Below are 19,375 nucleotides of genomic sequence, written 5' to 3'. Positions count from 1 at the left end.
CATGTCCTACTTTAATGTGCTTCTGCATACGCTCTGGTCTAGGGCTGAGTGAAATGGTTCAAATCAATATCAAATAAAGTTATAATTCTTAACATTTCAGTTTCAGTTGATTTGGCTCTGTACATTGTTACTTGTTGTTATAACAAAGCAGTTCATTACTACAACAGACACTTGCAATCTACTTTACATTGCATACCCTTTGACTTCTTAACAAAAAAAATGTGTGTTTCACCATTTGAGTACTTTTAATGTAAACTAGCAGCAGTAGGAAATGTTATGTTCTCTTGACACGTAATGCAATAAAAGTGCATAACTGTCCAGGCCTACTAAAACTATCTGTCCATGCGAGTGGGAACCAGCATTACAGTATGTGTGTTCGGAGGCAAATTATGAGCATGACAAGGGTGACAGCCATGTCTATTCCTATTTATTACCTTATCCGCCCCACTGTGATGCTGCAGCGTGACGGCAGCATTTCATATTTCCTGAAGGAGCTCAGGGGCTCTCAGATGGAGGATTCATGTCAGCATTTCAAGATATCCTGTGCAGGTGGAGAACATCATGCTGCCTTTTACTACCAGTGAAGTAACAAGACATTTTGCCTCCTCTTGGTCAGGAAAAGCTATTTGAGTCTTTCTCAGCATCAGAGGGTCTCAAGGAGAACAGAAGGGGCGTTTGTCTGGTCCCATTGAAGTGGAACATGGACAGCGCCTCTATCTGGTCCTCTAGGTTTCTCTGAAAACAGAACAGCTTAAGTACGGGCTCAACTTTCTCAAGCATAGTTTTTGAAAGAGAGCAAGAGAAAGACAGAGACCTCCTATCAGATTCTCTAACAGCTCGGGAGGTAAGGGGAGGACCCGGAGGAAAAGCTGCTTTCCGTCCACCAGATCTCCACTTATCTCCCCACACACCCGAGTGTAACTTAAACTCACCCACACACACCCCGCCATGTGCCCGAGCGGTATGTGAGCCATTTGAGAGAAGTTAGTTAATGTCAGAATAGTTTTTACGGGGATTTGGAGAAAAGGATGTGGCAATGTTATGCATGATGTGCGGCCAAGCCCAGGATGGGTTGGCATCTTCTCTGCTGCAGTTGAAATGCAGAATTCACAAGAGATCCGCCATCAACTCCAACACAGCTCCACAGAATTAAACAATTGTAATGGAAAAAATTTGAATGCCATATCCTGAAAATGATGTACTATTGGAGTTATTTAAGTAGAGCTGCAAAGGCTGATCGATCTGCAGAAGACAAAAAAAAAAAAAATCCTAAACTATTGTGATCATGCAAAAATGACAAAAACCTTTCTTCTTAGCCTCTTAAATATGGAGATAAACTGATTTTAAAGACATTCAATTTGACTATTTTCATTATTGTATAGATTAAACGATGAATTGAGTAAAGTCTTTACAGATAAAAAGATAACAAATAAATGTTAATTTTAGCACTAAATGGAATCCAAGATGTGCAGCATGGACGCCACTTTAGCAAAGGCCACAATGGATGGTAATGTAGAGTTCTCTTGACACTTTAATGCTTCCATACATCAGTAGGTGATTTATGTTTTGTCTGATGCCATTCAGACTCTTGTGGGATTTACTGTAGGCCTTCTTGCCTTTGTCAAAATGTTATAACTAGATTTAGCATGTCCATAACCCCATAATGGCAAGATGTAATTGTAGAACTGGAGGGGAAAAAAGCACCAACAGCTTCTGTAAATCAGTTTAGAAGAGTCTGGGGGAGGATTTGGAAAACCATTAGCATACTATATCATGACATCATCATCATACAGTGTATGTGTTTGTGGTTTAGATGTTTAAAGTAAATGGAGAGAAAAACACCTAAGTACAAAACAAATTATAATGTCTTTTCACTTTTTTCTTTGTGCCAAAAGTAAGCAGCCTACACTCTTCTCTTGTGACCATGCCTGTGTTTTGTGTTTCCCAATTGTATTTTATGTTTTTCTACTCCAGTGTTATAGGCACAGCTTGAAAGGAAAACCATTTATTTAAATACTCTGTCTTTTTTGCAGAATTAAAGTCTACCGGCACCGCTCACACCTTCTCCTTTTTGCTGAACTCTACCGACTATCGGATCCTTCGCATGGATGAGGACCACGACCGCATGTATGTGGGCAGCAAAGATTATATCCTCTCCCTGGATCTGCATGACATCAACAAGGAGCCGCTCATAGTAAGAAATGTCCCACACAAACATTAGTCCTGGCTGAGCTCCGTGCAGGTTTACATCTGACCAGCTTGTTGATCTCTCCCCTCAGATCCACTGGCCCGTTGTCCCCCAGAGGAAGACTGAATGTGTCCTGTCAGGGAAAGACACCAATGTAAGTATTCAAGTAGCATGATATCAAATGAGTGCTGATTTGGATGTATTGAAAAGATTCATAATATGTTTTACAAATTATATTTTGGTATTTAGAATATGAGTCTAAGATGTCCCATTGAGCTCCTGGAAAGTCGGCTCAATGTGTTTTTTTGTTTGTATATCTTTACGATTTTCTTTTTTACATATTTAATGAATAACAAAGCTATCAACAGATAAGGCTTTAATTAAAAGTCCCATGCTGGTGACCTTGACTTTTTGGTAGATCTTCCATCAAGCCTTATAAGCAATTCATCAAGACCTGTAAGGGTGACAGACCCCCTAATGTGGCAGCTAATAAAAGCACAGCTGAAAACTAGCGTCCCTTTTGACCTGCTGCACATTTTAACATAATTTCATCTGGTGATATCCTTTTGGAGAAATCAAGAGTGAGATTTTAGTGTGTCTTTTAGGATTTGAATGAAGCAGTAGGGTCAGTGGGGGACATTTTAAAGCTTCTTTCAGTGTGCGACTTGCTGTGAAGCTCTTATTTACTGTCGCTGAATCCCTGATTGCTGATTGCATACAGCTGCCGCCAATTAAGCTCTAGCAGGAACTTGGAACATGCGACATTCAGTTATCTCCGTCGGGAGCTGAAAACATATTCCAAACACCGGCTCACATATCTCATACATTTAGATATTTCTAATTAATTTCATCATCATCTTATTATCCTATTTAGACACTAATTATTGTTAGCCTGTGTTGTCCAGGCAGGCGGACAAAATGAATCAGCCCCTTGAAGCTACAAGCCTGTATGAAGTGTTAATACGATTCAGATGTTCAGCCCCGACAAGGAAGCTCATCATTGAAATTCATATAAAACCAGATCCTTCTCTTTTGATTTTGTTCACACATTCTGCCCCTCTGAAACACACACATACACATTGGTCTCACACATGTTATGGTTGCGCTGGCAGGAGCGGTGATCACCAACAGGGTGATGAGGCTCTGGCTAATAACCCTGCCCCCCCTGCTGGTAAGGGGCGCAGGCTGCTGTTTATCCATCTGGAATGTTCATTTATGCGTGTTTGGTGACCCGCGCCTCTCACCGCCTCTGGCTACATTGTATTGGCCCTGTACGTGCATGTATGAGCCTCTGTATGTGTGTCAGAGGTGGGTTTGATTTCATCACTAAAGTAAGAAATAAAATCGGCTACCGGGTGATGTCCTTGCCCACTCTTTAGGGAATGACAGATGATGACAATTCAAAAGCAATTCAGAGGGGATGTCCGCTCAGCCAGGAGGTCAAAGGCAATCATCCCCACTGTGCTCTCTGTGGGGGAGCACAACTCTGCGCTGAATAATACAGGCAGGCCCACATGATGCGTAACCACACACAAAAACACATCCTCTCAAACCTCTGACTTGTGCATCTGTCGTGTTGCTAAGATCTGCCAAAATGCCTCATCCCCCATCCTGCATACAATCTTTTTTCCTTTTTTTTTTACGTTTGGTACATCCTTTCTCTTTCGCCAGCTGTCACTAGCAGCCAACGTGACGGACAAATCTGAGCAGATCTCATCGGCCTGTACATTTCTGTAGTTGGTAGTTTTGATTTGGGTGGATTGAGAGCGGGAAGGCAGACAGCTGGTCGGACAAAAAGAGATTAAAAAAAGACCCATAGAGCTGTTTTCACCATTAGCACCTCTATGGATGCACACCAAAAAGAAAAAGTGTTGTCGGAAATAAACCACATCAGTGCAAACATTCACAAAAACAGGCATGCCTATTCTACAAAAAAAAAAGAAACATAATTGGATCTAAGAATCTCTGTTACTAAATAAAACACAGTTTTCACTCAACAGTCTTGTTTGGTCTAACCAAAATGTTTTTCGGTTTTCAAGTCTGACAGAATACTAAATTGCTTCTACCCTCAATCCCCATGGCAAACACACTTTCCAGCTGAGATGCACTGCTTTCCTTAGTTTTTGTGGTGTTTGGAAACATTTTTCCTCTGACAGTGTCGTCGTCTGATGTGGAGCCTGGTCCAGGCACACACACAGAGCCAAACACAAGCCAGCCAACAGCGGAAATGATAGATGGGATGTATTTAAGCCAGCTAGAAGGCTTATTAACCATTGGTGGGACGTTATGTATTATGCAACCCTTTTTCTACCATCACATTTTACACACACATTTTTTTAAAACCCTAATTATTTAACCCTGTTTGTTGTCACAGGGTGAATGTGGAAACTTCATCCGTCTGATCGAGCCGTGGAACCGGACCCACCTGTATGTGTGTGGAACAGGCGCGTACAACCCCATCTGCACCTACGTGGACCGAGGACGCAGGTCACAGGTAACCAAAGACGAAGCCAGGCAACCGTGGAGACATTTTGACCTTCACTCTCTGCTTCTGTTAAGACCCTATCTATCGATCAATCTCTGGTCAGAGAACCTCCTCCTGCTCTCGCTCCTCAGTTTCACGGGGCTCTGCTTCTCTTCCATCATTTTCTGCCCTCGTACTTTTCATCGATTTGTGCTGTTTCACGGTCTGGAAGACTCAAAGAAAGAAGCTCATGGCCTGTCCTATCTAGATCGCTATTATTATTGCAAAATTGCTGTAGGTAAGGTACCTAACTGCTACCACTTAAAGGTCGTTGAGACACCAATCTTCTCTTACCGCTGGGAATAACAGGTTGACACTATATCTATAGCAAATACCCTCCCTCACAGTCCCCCTGCTCCTCCTTACCTGTATTTACAAAGCAGAGCCTGTGGCCTGTCTTTCTATCTGGCTGAGAGCCTCTGAAAGGCCATCATTACTGATGGAGCGTCTCATCCATCATCAGCCTTGTAGCCCACCCCTCCCTCCGCCCCTCCCTCGCTCCAGCGCGATGGGCCACAGAGCTGCAGCAGCTGCGATCCACACACTTACATTCACCTCTCTGCCTGTTTAGTCTCACTGTTCAAATGAAGGGTTCACATGTCAATGTAAAGGTCAGTCCAGCCTCTTGTCATTCAGCTTCTCCCCTAAGGCCCAAAAGCTATGTTACTTCACACTATAAAGATTTTTCTGCGGCAAGGGTAGGTGTAAACAGAAACCAATTGTTCCGAATTCTTCGGAGGGCTTCACACATGGCCAGTCTTCAGTTAGCTCTCACTTTTTCCTTTAACGGCGTCACTCTTCCCGCTTTGTGGATGCTGTTTCAGAGCTCCTTTGCAGAGTTTGCTTCAACCTGTCGAGGTCAACATGAAAACTGTACTTATGTTGTGAAAAGTCCAAACTATCCTATCAGGGTTTAATTGAATGATCAAGTCAAACATTGCACAATAGCAATCTCCTTAATGACATATTTTTCTGAATTTATTTTACATTTCTCAGTCCCTCACTGTACAGCTAGATGAAATGTGGTTGTTTTTTTTCAATTGTTGCTTGTCTTATTGTGTTGCATTTCCTTTTCAGTCTTCATTCTTGGCACTGCATGGTTTATGCATGGAGTTTGCAGCTGTGTTTGCTCGACACTGACTCTAATCCAACATGGTTACTAAATAATGAATGTCACCCACCAAGTCTACTTTGAGCTCCAGATTTACATTTTGCTTCCCATTATTTTTGGTAGAATTGTTCGTCTTTCGTTGAGTCTACATGTTTTGAAGATTTTTCATTTTTTTGCACTTTCCTATTTTCCTCCTTTGTTTATGTCGCCAAAGTAAAATTATCTTAATCCTGCGCTGTCAAACGTGGTAATAATTGAGATGGCCCACTGTGCCATGTCTTTGTTTTAGGGATCCCACTTCCTACAGGCAGCCAACTCTGGAGGGAGAACAAATCGGGCAGCAGACTACAGCGATACATCAGAGCCTTTGGAGGCGAAGGTGGGCTGGGGGGAGTTTTGTAGCTACTCTTAAGTTTGGTGCCCACCTAGAGTACTTTTTCAGTCTCAGTTAGAGCTATATGGATAGCAATGGTATCCAAAAAGAGACACTTTTTACAGATCTTGGAGGAACACAAACAGCTTGATGAAACAAATGCTTTTCTAAATATGCTATTCTAAAGCCAGCAGAGCCTTTAAGGGCAACATGACTTGTTTATGCATTAGTATTTTAGGAAAACAAGGATAGAAGCACAGTTGTAGGCTACATTGCAGTAGGTAATTGAGTCAAGAGGTCGACTGAATCAGTTATTATCACCATGAAGGTTCATTTATTGGTTTTCCAAAGGTTTTTTATCCACACAAACAATTTAAGAGTTCTGCTGTTGCTGAAGAACACATTTTGTAAAGGGTAAAACACAACTTTGAAATTGTGTTTCTTTCCCTTTCAAATGTATACCTGTCAGACATCCTCAGCAAGCTTTGAACCCCCCCGACAAAAACCAGTGTTGACACAGATGTTCAAGATGTCCTCTTGCACTGTGGAATAATGAATTCTTGTCTGAGCCACTAACATCAGAAGCATGGTGGATGAGTTTTGGATTGCTCTCAGCATTTTCCTCCACCTCTCCATCTCACAGATAACTGGCTTTGTATGCTTTTTGTTCCCCTCAGCAGATCCAATAGTGCTGTGAGAGAGTCTGTTTTTCAGTGCCTGTAGGGTCACAGCTCTCACCTCGTCATTGTTGATGTGTCTCTTAACTGATCACATTAATGTTTTGATGCCATTTAAAACTTCCTCTGACATCTAAGTACTAGTCTTCAAAGTGCCTTGTTCATGCTGCATTCAAAGAACAACCTTCCCAAACACAACAAAAAAATGATTCTTTGAACAAGATAAATCTGTTAGCAATTGAGTAAAGATAACATGTAAATGATTAATTGTGTTTTTTCTACTTTTTTACCTTTTTATAGGAATACATTTTCCGACTTGAACCTGGTAAAGTGGATTCTGGAAAAGGAAAATGTCCTTATGACCCCAAACTGAACAGCGTCTCTGCTTTGATCAGTAAGTCCCTGCTTGTTTATTTTTCCCTTCCCCCGCGAATACATGCAGCTTTAAATAGCTGCGGAAAACAAAGAAGTTCTGCAATATGACTTTGGTTTATGTCTTGATTTATATGTCATTTTGTGAGTATTACCTCAGTTGGTTGGTACGGTAGCTTCTCCTTTGGTATTAAGCCTTTATGATTTTGAGTGAAGATCTGAAATTATCTTATTGTGCATTATAAAAAGTAAATTGTGTTGTATATGAAATGAAAATTAATGATGTTATAAAAAGACTTTGATGGACCAATAGTCCAAAACTCACACCGAGTTAACAAAATACTAAACAGAGGAAATAGCAAATCCTTACAATTAGGACGTGGCAACTCAATAATTTGAGGCATTTTGGGCTAATCATTTCAGCTTTGATACAGCTATATTTTCATCAATATATTCATTCATTGATTTGAGTGTGCATAAGACGTGTCAATTAAAATGAAGAAATAACATACAATCATTAAAACCATTGACTCAAGACTTCATCATTTTCAAAGGAATGTCTCCCAGGTGGGTGGTCATTTGTCGCTAGCAGCTAACAGGTGGTCAGAAATGCCTGTTGATCAGTGACCTACTGCCCTGCACATCTGCAAGTGTGTATGTGTGTGTTTGAGAGGGAGAGAGAAAGACCCTCTCTTTTACTTCACTTTGTCAGCTCATTTCTACCTGACCTCTGAAAAACTGCAACACCAGTCAAATTAGCTACAGGATGTCTTACACCGCTGGCAGGGCCGAGAAATATCACACTGAGGAGAACGAGGGAAGCTGTATTTCCCGTGGTTCAGGCGTTAGGCGGACTACTTTTCTTACCCACTACACCACAGTAAACTAGAGACTCTTTCCCCTTTTCTCATGCACAGAAAAAGACCTTGTTCCGACGCATCAGATGTCAGACATGTTGAAATGTGTGAATCCAGCTGTCCATTGGAATTACACTGATTGGACTAATGAGTCTGATATAAGTATGATTGCCATATAATTGTGAGGTCAACATTTTTAACCCAGACGTGACATTTCTCACACTTCTGGACAGGGTTTGATTAAATTCATTTTAGACCCATTATGTATTTTGGCACTGCTGTGTTTTTTAAAGAAGAAATATGCAAAGTCAAAACATCTCATTGTGAGAAGCCACAGTTGCTACAGTATACATACATTATTTGGATTTTGGTGAAACCTGAAAGGATGTCATTTTTAGTTGTAATCAGACTTGGTGATAATGTGTTCTATACTTTCACCTGTCATGACTTCAGCTCCTTTTCTTGCTCCTCTGTGATTGACAGATGGAGAGCTGTATGCAGGTGTCTACATTGATTTCATGGGAACAGACTCTTCTATCTTCCGTACGATGGGGAAGCAGACAATCATGAGGACGGATCAGTACAACTCCAGATGGTTAAACGGTAATGTCTCAAATCACGGCTTGTTGTACAGCCAGCATAATTTATTTCTGTCATCTTTTTCCAGACTGTTTATAATTTATTCCTCAGCTACTGAAAAAATGTAGCCGTAATGTTTCAGGCGACCTCCCATATGTACCGCCGTGTATGTCGTCTGTTCCTAGAGCTATGTTGTCTAGGAATAAGATTGTTGATCTTTCCGTCTTGCCCACATGACCACATGATCATCTGACTCAGAGCATAAAATGCACTACGCTAATCGTTGACCGCATGCCGCAGGTTCAGTAGTCGGGGGGGAAATTACCGAATGTCAATAATGAGTCAGAGTGGCCTCGGCTCTCTAATGAACCGTGATTGTCACAGCTCTATAAATGCTGGTCGGGAGTTTCGTTGATGTTTCCAAATCAATCACGGCCTCCCCCTGGTTTTGTTGGCTCCCAGATTTTCCTCTGACCCTGTTGCCCTGACAACAGTCCCCTGGTAGTGGCACACTGAATCGGGACACCTGAGTCCCGTTAATCAGCCATGTGGAATCCCTCGGATATTTCCCCTCCCCGATTCCATGGTTCCTGGTTATCCCCCTCCTCCTGGTTTTGGTTTGTCCTCATTTGGGCCCCTGGTCAGTAACAATGGGGAGGGGCACCCATCAGTGACCCAGTAAGTCAGCCAGTGGGAACGCACTGTGATGCCATATTAAGCATTGTCACTAGGAAGAAATAAAGGGGGATGGGTTGAGGACAGTCAAAGTACTATTCTGGGCTCCAGGCTACTATTATTTAGGTTACAGCAGTATTCATTCTCAATAGACTCTGGCTCATCCGATTTCTCTGTGAGCACAATTTGGTTGTGCATACTGTGACATGTTTCACTGTCATCAAGTTTGTGAGGGTTTTGTTCCCCGAGCAATAAACATTTTCTCCGAAACAGTACTTAAGACCTCTATTGTGCCCATGTTAATATTAGTATAACTACCGTAGGTAACGTATCAAGGTATCAAGGTTTACTACTTTCAGGGACAATAAAGGTTAATGTTTCTTAATTTCTGTCTTTAATCAATTGTTATTGTAACTGAGACCTAATTCTGTACATGAAAACATAATGCAGCAGGTATCTTTCAAATGTTAAATCCCTTTTTATTTTTATGTTACTGCAGCTCAAAAAATAAATTATGTCCAAGGGAAACCAAGAAGGAATATCCAAGTTATAAACATACAACTTTGGCTTTGGAGGAGATACATTTGATATGTAAGACTCAGAGAATGATGAAGCTTCAGGTTAGCTTTTATGCATTAAACAAGGTATGCTTTCCACTATAGTTTACAACAGGCAGTACGGGCAGAGGGAATGATAGGAGCTGTGAGAAAAAAGGTTTAGTGCATATCCAGTTGATATGCAACGTCGATGTACTTCTTATATTGTATTCATGGCAAAGCCTCAGCTGGGGATCCTCAAATTATAGCTGGTCTGTTTTTTTCATCTTGTCTTTCTTTTCTACAGATCCCACATTCATTCACGCACACCTCATCCCAGACAGCGCTGAGAAGAATGATGACAAGCTCTACTTCTTCTTCAGAGAGAAAGCCTCTGAGATGGGCCAAAGTCCCATGACCCAGTCCAGGATAGGGCGTATCTGTCTGGTGAGTTATCACAGCAGTCAGCAAAACTTGTGTTGATCAGCTCAACTGAAAGGTTTATATTTCTCCGGAGTGGTTAGGTATAGTCTGTTGCCTACCTCAGTCTCTCGACTTAGAGGCCCATAAAGAAGGTTCCCCATGAGCAGCAGTAATTGCAGATCCAAAAGAAAAAAGCACCAATTACAGAAAAACACAATCTTTGTTTGCTTATACTGCTAAGTTTGGAAAGTGTGGTTATTTTTATTCCTCTGCACAAAATGTTTGAGCGGCAGAGTTGACTTTTGTCCACATCTGTATACATGCAAATGCTTCAATACAAAGCCAGAGCCGTGTGTCTTCAGTGATGAAGTGCTGTGACCCAAATAGTTGATTTTCCCTGGAGATGGACAAATAATTCCAAAAGGGAATTGGCAGTAATTTACCTGATTATGGCACTATATGACAAATCAAGGCAATTCAATTCATCCTCTGAGGACCACAGTGCATCACACTTGTTAAGGAATATCAATAAAAAACAAAAATGACATCCTCATTAAAGTCAAAAGGGGTGTTTTTTCTTATTTCATTAATTCCTACTTTGGCCACTCTGTTTACAAAGTTTCATGGCAATGGTTGGTAAAATATTTAAGATCGAACAAAGTTGACTGACTGGTAGACCTTTCCACCCCAATAACAATGTGAAAAAGTAAATGTTTTTTACCACAAGAAACTTTGGAAAGCAGGATTCTTTCCCAATTGATGTTACAGTAGATTTAAAAAAAAACATTGAATGCTTGTCTTCCAGCTCTACAAATCATCTCGTCTCTGTAAATTGTGTTGAGTTTCAGCACACAAATCATTCCCCAGGCTTTGAATCTCTACCTCAGCAGTAGAAGTTGGCTGACCTGCTGTGCAGATGGGCCAAGCTGAAACTCAGAGCTGATCTTTTATTCACACAGGTCCAATAACAACAGACCCAGGGCAGTTAGTTTGGATGGCTGTTTCAAACAGCTGTTAGTCAGACGTTGGTCAGACTCTTTCCATAGAGGTGTCTGGATGACTTCTGTCTTTTCCCCGCAGAACGATGACGGTGGACACTGCTGTCTGGTCAACAAGTGGAGCACGTTCCTGAAAGCCCGCCTCATCTGCTCTGTGCCTGGAGCTGACGGCATCGAGACCCACTTTGATGAATTAAGTGAGTTTAAATCACTATTTCCTTGATTTAGATTCTCCCTCTATCGCTATCACAGCACTTGCTCTTTTTATCTGTAGACAGTTTTAAACCCTGTCCCCTCATTAGGTGTGTCCTGTGTCCACCACCTGTTGGTCACAGCATCAATGTTTGTGATCTAATAGTTAACTACAAATCCAAAATATCCAAAATACTTTTTCACATATCATATTCCACACATCAGGGAACATTGAATGCATCTGCTTAGAGTATGTGGTAATGAATACGTGGCAGATGGAAAGTGAGAATTCTTACGTGACCGTGTAACTACAAGTCAAAACAAGGGTCTCCAGATGGACAAGTGGTTGAGAGATTCAGTATCCACAACTTTCTCATTTGTAGAGGTTTCCTACATTTTGCCCTCCATTTGTTTTGCATACTTTCACAATGATGTTACAGTTTTAAGGCATTCGGAATTAGCGTCTCCTCAGATTTTGCTGCAGTGTGTGAGACACCAGCTCACTGTACTGGAAGACTCACACCCAGCAAACCAGCATTTACAGCACCATGTGTCTGCTTATATACAGAAGTGCTGGGAAAAATCCACGGGAAGCTGCAGCTTTAGATTAAAGTATCACTGACTCCTACATGTTAAGCTTGACATGCCTATTCCTTTGAACATCAACATAGCTCATGTAGGTAACATCCTCAAAGGTAACACCTTTACCGTTAGACAGTGATCGTTCTGCTTTTGAGCACCTCTAACATGGTTTGCAGAGAATGTGTACTTAAAGAAATAAAAAAAACAAGAGATTGAAATGCAAGTATACACACGCATGCAGAGTAATCAAAGTAATGAGCAGCTGGGATCAGGCCGACTCCCTGTGGATCATCCCGGCCTGTCGGTCATTCACATGACTGACAGGATTAACAAGGGATTTGTAGTATCCTTCAAATCATAATGACTGCTGGTATGAGCAGCAACATCTTTCACTACTCTCAACTAGTTTTTGCCATTGGAAAATGTGCTCTTGCTGGGAATAAAACACATACAATTCAATGATGAATTCAACTGCAAGCTCATATTTACAATTTAACTTTACCTAAGTCCAGCAAACAAAATGGATTCAACTCAAATGGATAATGCTAAATCAAGTTTCAAATGAAACATGTTTGTACAAAATCTAATGTTGAATGCATGTTGTGGAATTGTGCGGCACTGTAGCAAACCAAAATAATACATAGGTACTAATTTAGTCAGCCGCCTTAATTTAACAGATGACATGACCATATTATTTAAAAAGATATAGGCCTACAGAGGTTACCCCTACTCAGAAAGCGTAATGATTTTTTTCTAGCCTTTTAACATGGTGATGTGATACCGACACTTTATTGTCAAATGTAAAGGGAAACTGTCAAGAGTGGTTAACACAGCCAGTAAAATGATAGGTAAACAACAGATTCAACTAAGTAAGGCATGTACCAAAAAGAAAGCTTTAGAAAAAATGTAAACATGTCCTCCCATCTATTCTACTCACTATTCGGATTGCATCCCACAGGAAAGAGCTTTAGGCTTTTGTCCAAGTGTAGTTAAATTATACATTGTCAATTGCAGATCAATTATTCTCTTCTCCTTAATCCTAGTCCTTTTCAAAAGCTGCTTGTTTTTATAGATAGCATATAATAGTCCAGTTGATTATTATAAGATTATGATTAAAACTCACGCTGTTCAACAGTTTTCCACATGCTTCTTAATCAAGGTTTATAGACTTTAATATTGTGAATTATCCTAAAATTACATAATCATTTGCAGTGTTTGACCTACAAGGTGTTAGAAGTTGCACTCGAACAAGCCATGTGGTCAGCAGCATTATCTCTGTCATCATTTATTTTATTCAGAATTTGCCCTCATATTGTGACAGCATTGAATAATTCAGCCAGTAAGTGTGCATCATGCACAGCTGTGAGCTAAATGTAAAGTAGCATCTCTTATTCCTGCTGTGATGAAGCTTTGCTAGTTACAAATGTATGTTATGCATTAAGAGCACTCTGGCAGTGACAGAAGAGCGCTCTTCTGTCAGCTGTACTTTGAGTCGTCTCTCTACAGGACAGCAGGTCAGTTGTAGTCTCAGTTTATACGAGAACTCGTGGTGAGGTCATTGTGAGTGCTGAGGTGCAGTAAAACATCCCAAAAGCCTGTGGTCAGTCCGTCTTCCCACAACCACAGACCGTCTGGTAGGAATGTATTCTGTCTCCAGTCCTGCGGGTCCTGATGGAGTCCAGCAGAGGCATCAGAGTGGTTGTACTGAGACTCGAGGGACAGAGTAGAGTAGATTTAGAAGGTGAGGCATGGGCTAACGGAAGAGAAAGCATTCAGCAGGGCACCGAGGGAGAAGAGGAATATAAAGACTGAGGGGAAGACTCACAGACACAGGAGAGATGAAAACGTCTACCAGACTAAAATGAAAATGAATGTGTGGGCGATAAAGTTTTATTGCCTTTTCTGAGATGTAATTATGGAGGGAAACATTGTTTTTTCATTGAGTTATTTTTTATGCTACTGTAGTCCCCAAATCCCCAAACCTCTTTACTGTATATAACATTTCAGTTTATATTTCCATTTTCACTGTACTTATTCTAAGTGGACATTTCAACATCATTTTCAACAGCATAAATAACATACTCTCCCAGGTCATCTGACAGTCCCTTTTCCATCCTGTGACTATTCACTGAGTGCATCACTCACACTCTTGTTTCTACTTTAATAAAAAACATATTTATCCCCTCTCGTTGTGTTTGTTTCTATGTTCACAGCAAACAGAGATTTTTTTCTTCTAATGTGACACAGAGAGTGCCTCAAAGACTTTCTGATTTGACGCATCAGAAACAAAAGTTGCAGTGACGCAACTTGTTCTACTTCTCCGTTGATTTATGTATCTTCTCTTTCACTGCGCTCGTTCTGCAGCCAGTAGGTCTGTCAGGCTGGCGTCAGATGGGTTATGAATTTCAACTTTGTCTGCCAAAAGTTAATTTTTGCTTTAGTGTGCAGCCATTACCTGCCATGTTAAGACCTTGGCATGTAAGGACGTTTCTTTCTGAAACAATTTCAAACTTGTGATCAAAGGAGCGTTTTTTTGATTATGTCAGCTTAGCAGTCAGAAATCATGTTTCAAACAAGCTGTGTCAGTTTAAGCTCGCTCCTGTTTATTTTTTGCAGATGACGCCAAGGGCCTAAAGATCAAATCACGTGTTGTTACTTGTGACCCTCATTTTCACATATGTAGTTGTGGCTATATGTTTTGTTCTGTTTCATGCTGATGATTTAAAAGGAAATTGCTTTCCATAACTAATCTACAATAGAAGTCTCTCTGATATAATATAATATAATTTACTCAAATTCAAGAAAGAAATACGGAACATGAGTATGGAACTGAAAAAAATGCAAATAGGAAAAGTTAGTTGCTGAAATAATCACTATATAAACTGTATTGCTATATTTTGGCTGCAGAAAGGATGATGTTGATCAAAAACGCATATTTAATCATATCCTGGGGAAAAGTCAGTTTTTTCAAATATGATGATGAAGTCCTAATTTAGGGAATATTTAGGAAAACAATTTGAGTTGACAGCTCTCCATTTTGAATGTGGTTGGATGGAATAATGACTTGCTTCTCAGGGATAACAATAAAAGATCTCAAGTTATAGAAAGAGCAGATAGGATTTCATGTGTCTTTATTATAATTGGTGTTTTTCTAAAGACGTTTGACTTTAGGTCATTGTTGTACTTGTCTTTTTACAAGGCCTTTTTAAACTCTTTCCATTGGTTTTCCATTAATGCTCAGTATTGAAGCGACAGCGGGCGAAATGTTATTCTACCCAGACTGTCTCATTTATTCAAGTTTTCTTCCTTATTGTTATTCCTTGCACTTTTCCCTCATTAAGCCATCAAGGATATGCAGGGTTCACAACTGCCTCACCCCCACAGTCATTGGATGCATATGGCTCCTATTAAAGTCATGTTTCACCAGAGATCTCTATTTCACTTATATTCCCTGCTGAGATTTTGGAACCAAGGTTTCAGAATTGACAGGGTTTGGATTCAGGATCTCATTGAGGCTCTGGTAACCGCAATTCATGAGGAAGTCTCCTTTAACTCCCCCTCGTAGGAAGCAAAAAGTCTCCAAATGCAACAATTACAATTATTTTTGGTTTGAACCAGGTGGAATCTGGGAACTAATACGTCTGTGGGCTGATTTGATACAAGACACAGACACTAATATTTATTTAATACATTTTTTTTCTTTGTCTGACTATTCATCATGACAGTTATTGTGCTTCTGTGGAAAGGTTGCCATTTATTCATGAGTCCCAGAAAGTAACCTATAGTATTTAATCCATTACCTCAATACAATTTTGAGATATTTGTTCATATTTCTTTTCTTTTTGTTTACTTTAAGTATATTAAACCTATAAAACTAGGGTATTTTCAAATGTGCATCTTTTACTTTAAGGGGGGATTCAATGCTTATTTAGAGGTCGTGTTTTGGGTTTCTACTAGATCATTTATACATACTTTTAACATTAAAAAAAAACACACACTGTCGGTCTGAATATACCTGCGTTCATCCTCTATCTATCCGTTTTAGCACCGTCTCTATAATCCTCCCTGTCTTATTCAGCAGTTTCTGGGCTTGGTAAGCTCCTCTGCTTTTATGGTTTATGACTGTGACTAATTGCTATCATTTTTGTCATTATCTTTTAGGGGATGTGTATATCCAGCCAACACAAGACAACAAGAATCCTGTCATCTATGGAGTCTTCTCAGTGTCAGGGTGAGTCACTGACAGCCTTCTCAAACTCTCTAACTTTCATGCAGTCTGGAGGAAAGGTGTATTTTTGTAACTTCTGCAGGTTTTGTTCCTTTTTAGACGGACTGAAGATGTCAGCTCTGTCTCTCTGATATTGAGATGCTGTGTTGCATATGACCTGTCAGATTCAGCTACAAAGGCAAAACAGGCTGAGAATCTGGAGCCCAGAGGGAGTCTCGCTCCTCTGAGAGGCTGAGCCTAGTTCTTCATAGGTCAGGTTTGATAGCACGTTGTCATTCAACAGCCAGCATTAAAATTCAAGGGAGCCAACCAGACATGTAAATTGATATTCTGACTGTGCTCAAGCAGGGAGAGGTGCGCACCGAGTCATAATAAACATGTCTTGATTAATGTATTTGAGAAACAAATACCGTTATTGTTTCCATCTTTCCCTCAGGCATCAGGCACGTTCAAACCCAGCTGATAAAAACACACGCGGAGCTAATGATAGAGGCCCATGACAGGAGATACAAACATAGTACACCCACCACACAGCAGCAAGAGCCAGAGCTCTGGCGATTCTCAGCAGTACGTGGGTGTTTGTATGTCAGTGTGTCAGACAGCTTGACTCTAGTTGAGTCGGTTTGAGAGAGTGTTTGTGCGTAAGGATGTTTCATTGCGTTCCCGTTAGAGGCCGGATGATTACGTGGGAAGGAAGTAGATTCTACCAGCCGCAGAGATCACCCGTAGTAATTATCTCAGGGAGAGAGTTTATCTGTATCCTCTAGCTGCTGTTTCTGTGTGTTCAACCTTTTTTCTTCTGCCCTCCTACAGAGCTGTGTTTAAAGGCTCGGCGGTGTGCGTCTACTCCATGGCTGACATCCGGATGGTCTTCAACGGGCCTTTTGCCCACAAGGAGGGGCCCAACTACCAGTGGGTGGCATACACTGGGAAGATCCCGTACCCACGACCTGGCACTGTGAGTTATAAACAATAAACAACACACGCCTCCTCCTATCACAAACAAAGTCGTCTGTCATCCTTTTTTAAAAGAACATGTTTTTACTGCAGAAAGAATTTGGTAAATTGCAGGTTTCACATTTGGATCTCTTTTTTTGTTGTCGACAGTGTCCTGGAGGCACTTTCACCCCCAACATGAAATCCACAAAGGATTACCCAGATGAGGTTATCAACTTCATGAGAAACCACCCCACCATGAACAATGCCATATACCCAGTGCACAAGCGCCCCCTGGTGGTCAGAACCAATGTGGACTATGAGTTCACCACAATTGCAGTGGACCAGGTGGTGGCTGCTGACGGGAACTACGAGGTGCTCTTCCTGGGGACAGGTCAGTGCTCAGAGCCCTTTCATTACATTATGGGATGGTTGTCCGTTTAATTCTAGGTCTCTCCACATGTAAGAACAGGGCAGCACCCATAATACCAATAATCAATGGTAAATTAAAAGTTTGAAATTATGATTATAATACTTTATTTAATGGTTAATAAATAGATTGATAAATCATTGAAACTGTCCCTTTAATATTGGTCTTTTGTTCTATCATTCATTTAATGGTTATTGATGTTTCACAAAAGATTTCTTAAAAGCTTCAAATAAAAAGGGGTAAATATTAACGAAAAACTATCAAATAAATTAGAAATATAGCATTATAAACGATTTGTAAATATGTGTAATATCTGTAAATAATTCATTATAATTACCTTTTAATTTACCATTCATTATTGATGGTTATTATTGAGTATTACCTGTCCACAGGTCTTAAGTTTAACTTGCTTTTCTTTTGTGTTTAACAGATCGGGGGACAGTCCAGAAAGTGATTGTCCTGCCCAGAGACGACTTGCAGACAGAGGAGCTGGTCTTAGAGGAAGTTGAAGTCTTTAAGGTCAGTTTCCAAACATCAGTCTATGAACTCTTTCTCTCTCTGTCTGTACATTGTTTATGTACATTGTGTTGGTTTTCCGAGGCTAAAGTATCTCACTGAATATTCCTTGTCTGCTCGTTTAAAGCTGTTGATAACTGTGTCCCTGCAGGTTCCCACGCCAATCACCACCATGAAGATTTCATCAAAAAGGGTACGTTGCTTTAGAGTTAATTAGACCAAATAGTGGGGAGGTACCATATCAATTTTTTCCCGCTGTTACAGATAATTGATAAAAACCCGCTTCTGATGGTCAATACCAATAAGATACCTTGTAATTTATGCACATAGCATATGCTTAGATGTAATGAGCTAAAATAAATGATTTAATAAGCCAAAGCTCTGACATTACCAAATTAAGTTGACTATTGTTACAGAAACAACATTCATAGGAAGGTACCTGTAAGGACTATATAATCAGTGATTATTTTAACAAAAAAGGACTCAAATGGTAAATGCACAGTTTGCCATTGCAGTAATTTGTTGCGTATATTTAGCACACAGTGAGAGTTTACAATCAGTGCAAAATTGTAGAATTTATCTAAGGGAAGGAATTTTCTCAGTAAAACAACTGCTTATACATTTTGAGCACAAGTAACTAAAGACTGTCTCGAAACTTTTTTTATTTCTTTGTTTAAAGGGGACCTATCATGCAAAATGCACCTTTTGTACGTCTTTTATACATGAATATGTGTCCCCGGTGTGTCACCAAGTGTCAGAAAATACAACCCTCTCTCTTTTCCTCCATACCCAAATCTCTAAAAACGGGGCTGCAACGGATCTGATACAGACTGATACTAGTGATGTGTCGGTCGCGAACGAGCCGGCTAAGTGAATAGCGCGACGGGAGCCGGCTCGCGCCCGCGAACGAGACTGTTTTTGTTGTTTTTTGTTAAGTAATACAAGACAGAATGATATGATGATCTCCGCGTTACAGCTGCTCCGTGCTTGCATGCAGTGACATGTAATATCCAAGGATTAGAGACTGTTGGATGCTGCTGTTTTGAGCATTGCAATATATTTATGTTCACTATGTTATTTATTTATGATTATCTTTAGGCTCAGCAAAGATTTGATGTCAGCTGTTGCTGTCTTTTTTTCTATAGTTAATAGTTACTGAAATAGAGCCCTGCGGTTTT

The 19,375-nt window shown here is 40.4% G+C and overlaps 1 protein-coding gene across 1 annotated transcript; it reads left to right on the top strand.

Moving 5' to 3' along the window:
- Positions 1–2,028: 2,028 nt before the first annotated feature.
- LOC104944617 (semaphorin-3F-like) lies at positions 2,029–18,390 on the top strand (the record flags this gene model as incomplete). Its single annotated transcript, XM_010770184.1, has 13 exons — positions 2,029–2,194; positions 2,280–2,342; positions 4,563–4,682; positions 6,113–6,202; positions 7,174–7,267; positions 8,586–8,705; positions 10,200–10,339; positions 11,396–11,510; positions 16,249–16,318; positions 17,129–17,273; positions 17,423–17,645; positions 18,112–18,200; positions 18,349–18,390. Coding segments are annotated over exons 1-13 (1,401 nt in total), but the record flags the coding sequence as incomplete, so codon positions are not given.
- Between the last annotated feature and the right edge of the window lie 985 nt (positions 18,391–19,375).

The sequence above is a fragment of the Notothenia coriiceps genome, unplaced genomic scaffold, assembly GCF_000735185.1.
Source record: "Notothenia coriiceps isolate Sejong01 unplaced genomic scaffold, NC01 NC01_scaffold00008494, whole genome shotgun sequence".
NCBI lineage: Eukaryota > Metazoa > Chordata > Actinopteri > Perciformes > Nototheniidae > Notothenia > Notothenia coriiceps.
This window is presented reverse-complemented; position numbering and strand designations above follow the sequence as displayed.